The sequence below is a fragment of the Phragmites australis genome, chromosome 8, assembly GCF_958298935.1.
Source record: "Phragmites australis chromosome 8, lpPhrAust1.1, whole genome shotgun sequence".
In the NCBI taxonomy this organism is placed as follows: Eukaryota; Viridiplantae; Streptophyta; class Magnoliopsida; order Poales; family Poaceae; genus Phragmites; species Phragmites australis.
In genome coordinates this window covers 244,511-250,746 of record NC_084928.1, presented here as the reverse complement: position 1 = coordinate 250,746, position 6,236 = coordinate 244,511, and the positions used below count along the sequence as shown (strand labels likewise).

The following is a 6,236-nucleotide window of genomic DNA, read 5'->3' as shown; positions in this document are numbered from 1 at the left end:
GACTAGAAATTTATACGCAGCTATTTTTTTTTAATGAATATTGTTAGCCGCGTCTGAACTCAAAACTTTTGACTCTTGTAACATATTGAGTTTCATGCTTCAACCGGTTCATCCAACAAAGGCATAACCTGTCGATGGGGCTAGCTATACCATTGTTGATCAATTTTAAGAGAGGACTGTATCTGAAGGCAAAATGGATTATGCTGACAGTCGTCATGCAAATTTCTTTTTTTTCGAAAAGGACGGCAAAAAGGCTTGCCGCTCGTAATATTAGTAGGAATAAAAAGGAGATTACAAAATTAAAAAACGTCCAGAAACTGACCCGTCTTTCCCTCTGCCGACAACCGCAAATTTCCAATTTACTCTCTAATAATTCAAGAACAAAATACTAACTAAACCTAGTCAATATATGTATGTGTTGCTGCATCTTTAATTAGTTACCCGATTAGCCTTTGGGAGGAAGTGATATCAGAAGTAAGACAGATATTCTTTCAGAGAAAAAGAAGGAAGGAAGAAAGGGAAGGAATGATGGCGCGAGGCAATGGATGGGGGATTTGTTTGGTGCCGGTCGGGGCCCCTTTTGCGTGTGCGGCTCCCACATCGGAGAGTAGACAAAGGTCGCTGTTCTTCTACGTCTCCTCTCCCCGGTCTCCACCTCTCCATCCTGCATGCTTCTCTCTCTCTCTCTCTCTCACCCTAGCTGCGGCTGCACCTTTCTGTTCCTCTTCCTCATCTCTATCTCTTGTCTCTCAGATATTCTTGTTTGGATTTCCTTTTGTTTTTCTCCTTTGATATTCACGGTGGCCATAGATTGTGCTCCGTTTCTTAATTTAACTCCACTTGGTTTCTTTTTCCTCTTTCAATCAATCCTGTTCTGCACTTGATCGATCATCAACCCCGTTCCCGTTCCCGTTCTGTACACGGCAGCCCTCTCTCTCTCTCCTCTCTCCCCTCCTCTCTGCTCTTGCGATCCGGAGGAGTAAGGGGAAGAGGAAGAAGTAATCCGCAGCATTCTGCATGTCTCATGCAGATGAACGCATGCTATAGGAAGGTAGGTATCTGATGCTACTGTTTGCAGAGTTGAACTTTAAGTTTTTCATATACGTTTGGATTCATTCCTCTACTTGTTGCTCTGTTACTTTTTCTGATCGATATCCTTAAAATTTCTGTTGTTGTTGTTGTACGTGCACCTGTGACATTCTTCTTGGGATCTGAACCAGATAATGACCTAGAGAGAAAGAGGGAGAGAGAGAATACACACAGAACAACCAAGACAGGGAGAAGAGAAAAAGTTCATTCCTGTCTCCTGGATCTACTGTAGCTGCAGCTAGGTAGCTACTAGATCTCTGAATTTCAACAAGCTAGGTTTCATCGCATCTCACAGATTTGGCCGGATTCTGACTTAGATCAAGTAAAGGTACGGCATATAGTGCTCTCTCTCTCTCTCTCTCTCTCTCTCTCTCTCTCTCTCTCTCTCTCTCTCTCTCTCTCTCTCCCCCTGATTTCTTGATCGTCTATGTGGAACCCTAGATAGAACTCTGTCTAGTATGATATGGTATAAGAGATGTTCCGTTTGACTAATACACAAATCTGATTAAGTTCGATGTTGTTGATCATAGAAGCAAGCTAGCCAGCAGTTCTGGACTGATCAATTCCATATAACGACGATGTACACATCTCTTGTTGTAAATCTACAAGTTGATACACAAGAATCATATACATTAAGATCTCTATATCCTTTGATGTTCATCCTTTACCACTTAGATATATTCTTTTTCGAAAAACTCAACTTCAGATTTACAGAGACAGTAATATTTAATTTATTTTTGTATACTTAATTATTTTCCAATCACTTACATAAGAACATACATAAATATGTTTATAACATACATATGTGCTGGTGCAATTATTTTGTCTTGTACAAAGAATTTCTCAGGACTGGATCTGCTTGCTTGGTAGGTAGTGGAATTAATTTACAAGTACAAATGTATATATATAGTCTTTGCTATGCTACTTTTATAATTAAAACCATTTATCCTCGTTAACTTGGATACATGAAATGTTTATTTGATGCCTTTGTTTCTTTTTTGTGAAAAAAATTGGGTATGGCTACGGCACATTGTTTTTGTTTGCTGCAATAAATTTGTCAACCTTTGATTTTTTTCCCTAGATTTTTTTTCAACATTTCCCACTCCCGCTTGTGGGATTAGTAATGAGTGTGGTAGCCAAATTGCATGTAAGGCTAATGCATACGGTGCAAACATATGGACGATAGTCTCTCCTGAAAAAATGATTATCATATATGCCACATGCTCTTTTGTATGTATAAGTCGAAATGTACACTGTTACAATGCAACACTTCTGATCTAAGCATAATATAGAAAGACTTTTTTACTCCTCCCCCTCTAATAGATGTTTAGAAAAAAAAAATCTTAAAAAGTAGTATATACATATCAGAAAAATCACTTATAAAAAGTACATGGGTGCAAATGAATTAGAACGATAAATGTTGCTTAATTACTTAGTGTTGAACATTGCGATTTGAATAATGCAGCATTTACAGAGTAATGCTCTGGCTAGCTAGTCAGCTAGTGACTGGTTATACTCCTAGGCGATCGAGTATAACAGCAGGGTCACTACTCACTACGTACACTATATATACCACCAGCTAGGACATATGATCATATATAGGAAACGCGTGAGTGCAACTATAAAGGGATGGGAGTGAAATTACTACTACACACAATACACATTATACGTACGTACATACAGAGGCCAGCCCTGCATGCACTAGAGATCGAGGACATGCATGATGAGAGAAGCTGCCTTTCACTAGCAGCAGCAGCAGCAGGCCAGGGAACATTCCACGAAGAGCAATGAGTGGTGACGCTCAGCGCTGCTCAGCACCACATGCATGCATGGAGTGAGGTAATTAGTGCATGCGTCACTACTGCAAATGATCGTGCTTGCCTCGAGTATTACTTTTCATCCGTCCATTATCGCATGCGTCCCTGCAGCTGGGTAAAATTATGATGATACACATATGCCTGCATACATGATTGAATCGATTGATTGCACCCTGCCAGGCCTGTTTAATTGATTGATCGATCACTTGCTATATATCTCGATATATATGTACATGGCTCGAGATCTAATATAATATATACGTGGAAGCATTATTAATTCATTCATTTAATCTAATTTCAGGTTGATCGATCGATTGAACGGTATCATGAGCAGCTCTACACATCAAGCACAGGGGCAGCTGGTTCCTCCAGGTTTCCGGTTCCACCCGACTGATGAAGAGCTGGTGGATTACTACCTCAGGAACAAGGTAGCCTCGAGGAGGACAGATCTAAATGTCATCAAAGTTGTCGATCTCTACAAGATAGAGCCATGGGATCTCCAAGGTTTGTTCATCGATAGATCTATGCACTATCAGAAACTGAAACTAGCTAGCGACATCGATAATATATAGTTACCATGCGTGCACGGATATATAGATTCTAAAAAAACTAACTGTTTTCTTTACATATACTGCATGACATACATGCAGACAAGTGTAGATTAGGAGGTCCGGATGAGGAGCAAAACGACTGGTACTTCTTCAGCCACAAGGACAAGAAATACCCGACCGGGACTCGGACGAACCGGGCCACCGCGGCCGGGTTTTGGAAGGCCACAGGCAGGGACAAGCCGATCTACGCCAACAAGCACCGGCAGCTGGTTGGCATGAGGAAGACGCTGGTGTACTACAAGGGCAGGGCTCCCAATGGCCACAAGTCTGACTGGATCATGCATGAGTACCGCCTTGAGACCAATGAGAATGGCCCTCCACAGGCAAGTAGATCGATCGCCATTATATTAATCCATTATTCCAATTCAATTATATAATTTCTCTACCTTAATTTCACCCACCACCAATATATATATATATATAGTCACTGTTCAGATTAAACAATCGAATTTCAAGGTTTCGACAATATTGATCATCTCAAAGAACGGTACGAGATGTTCTCGACTTTGACAATTTCAGAATAGCAATCCACGACTGTCGTATTCAGGATGCATGGTCGTCGTGTGTATCGATCGATTTCACCCAGTTAGCCAGCTGAAAGACCAGCTGAGTGTATGTGTCCATCACCGTTTATTCAATAATGAAACCAGCTTTATTTTGTCTGCATGCATATTAACAAGGTTTTGTGAGATTGACTTGTGAGCTAGAACCAATAATGAAGAACGTATATCATGAGTTCATGACAAACAAATATACATGTGCAGTATGCAATTCATATATGCCAAGCAACTGAGCAGGTCTATTTTGTAGTATGTCATTTTGAAGGATATCTGCATCTAATGCATGTTTGTTGCCTGTCCATGTTCCATATTTTGCCTTGGTTTGTTTATGCTTCCCATGCATTTCTATAACATGTCGAACATATGAAATCACTTTCTTTTTTTAGCGAGTACATGGATGACGAACATTCACACATTCCACGACACACCTATCGCATACCTACAAATAAAACAACTAAAATCACTCTGTGTGTATCGTGGACATTAGGATTTGAATCTTGATAGGTGGAATCGTACGCTCACACCTCCAACACGGCGCTAAGAGGTGGTTCACATGGAATTGCTTATCTACATACCACTATTAGGATGATGTGAATGGGTCATGAATATTATATATATATATATATATATATATATATAGTTTTGTTTTATTTTTTTATCTCTGTCATTTGCTATTTAATCAATTTTCTGCTTTGTATATTTTCTAGAGGGAATTCTATTTTGTATACTTAAGATGGTCTCTATTTTATTGTTAATCATATACTTATATACAACAACGACATATTTCAGGAAGAAGGATGGGTAGTATGCAGGGTGTTCAAAAAGCGACTACCAACAACAAGAAGAGAGTCAGACCATGATGCACCTTGTTGGTATGTCGATGAAGATGGACCCTTCATGCATGACCTGAACTCTCCCATGAGCGGAATGCTCCCACACCACGGCATGGCACTGCAAGAACAACACCTCCAAGTGCTGAACAACACCTACAAGAGGGAACTGAAGCTACATTTCCAAATGCCAAGTCATCACATTCTGAACACCACCATTCCTCACGAGCTGGAGAGTCCTTCCTTCCATTCTCTTTTGGTCTCGCCAGACCACCAAACTAATGTGCATCATGCTGCTCACCAACATGTTGAGCTCATTGAGCATGCAGTCGACCAAGTCACTGATTGGAGAGTTCTGGACAAGTTTGTTGCATCTCAGCTTAGTCACGACGATGCAACAAAGGGTGTAGATTATGCTAATGAAGGAGACATTCTTCAGGTCAATGAGAAGCAAGAGGTGGCCGTTGATTATGCGTCGACGTCAACATCCAGCAGCCAAGTTGATCCATGGAAGTGATGATGCAATTAATCAAACAGACTGCATCATATATAAATATTATCTTAAGAGCTATATAGTGATGATTATCATATCATATCAATTGCATGGACAGCTAAATAATTTGATCTACATATAATGCCGTGTAAATAAGATTATTTGTGATGTGTATTATGGTCCTGCTTACAAGCTTCAGGATGTTGTACTAAATATAGTTGATCACTGTGTGTTTCTATATGAAATAAGGTCATGGAGAACTTAGAAACTTCATGAATCATGATTTGTAATACGTGACACTCTTTCAGTTATGTGATAGTAAACTGTCGGTCTATCGACGAATTAACTTGATAACCATACTGCTTGGATATTTGTACTTTCGTGTGATTCTTCATTGTACTTTTGGCACCACATTTTTCTTGATTGGAATACTATTACGACAAATTAGATGATATGGAATTCCTAAATTCCTGCGCTTACATAACGAGAGACTATGATGCAAAATGTAAGCATGAGTTCTAAAACAAAACAAAAAAAAGATATATCACTGAATCATCTGATTCACACTAGTGTTGAATATAATGTCATTTGCACTAAAAAATGTTTAGTTTGCTACGATAAACCATGATCAGAGTTTTTCTTTTTTTGGCCAGCTATAATCCTCAAGCATCACTGCCCAGCATTTTTCAGTACACCTAACCTTGTACGTATGCGAAGAAGATGTTAATACCCTGTACCACTATTTTGTGTATTTCTAATATTTTTAGCCTTTTCTGAATAAAAGTAAAAGTTACCGCAACGAGTAGTAGCAGCAGTTGTACCAGAGACGGGCCTGC

The 6,236-nt window shown here is 39.6% G+C and overlaps 1 protein-coding gene across 1 annotated transcript; it reads left to right on the top strand.

Moving 5' to 3' along the window:
* The first annotated feature begins 3,211 nt into the window (after window positions 1–3,211).
* Window positions 3,212–5,698, top strand: LOC133926077 (NAC domain-containing protein 7-like). Its single transcript, XM_062371825.1, has 3 exons — window positions 3,212–3,410; window positions 3,557–3,840; window positions 4,867–5,698. The coding sequence occupies exons 1-3, from the start codon at window positions 3,233–3,235 to the stop codon at window positions 5,422–5,424; spliced, it is 1,020 nt and encodes a 339-aa protein (XP_062227809.1). The 5' UTR covers window positions 3,212–3,232; the 3' UTR covers window positions 5,425–5,698.
* The last annotated feature ends 538 nt before the right edge of the window (window positions 5,699–6,236 follow it).

Bases quoted from the DNA above. Each gene is read 5' to 3' on its own strand.
- LOC133926077 (XM_062371825.1), top strand. From the start codon at position 3,233: ATGAGCAGCTCTACACATCAAGCACAGGGGCAGCTGGTTCCTCCAGGT. The intron at 3,411-3,556 runs GTTTGTTCATCG...ACATACATGCAG, and splicing joins AGAGCCATGGGATCTCCAAG to ACAAGTGTAGATTAGGAGGT. The intron at 3,841-4,866 runs GCAAGTAGATCG...GACATATTTCAG, and splicing joins ATGAGAATGGCCCTCCACAG to GAAGAAGGATGGGTAGTATG.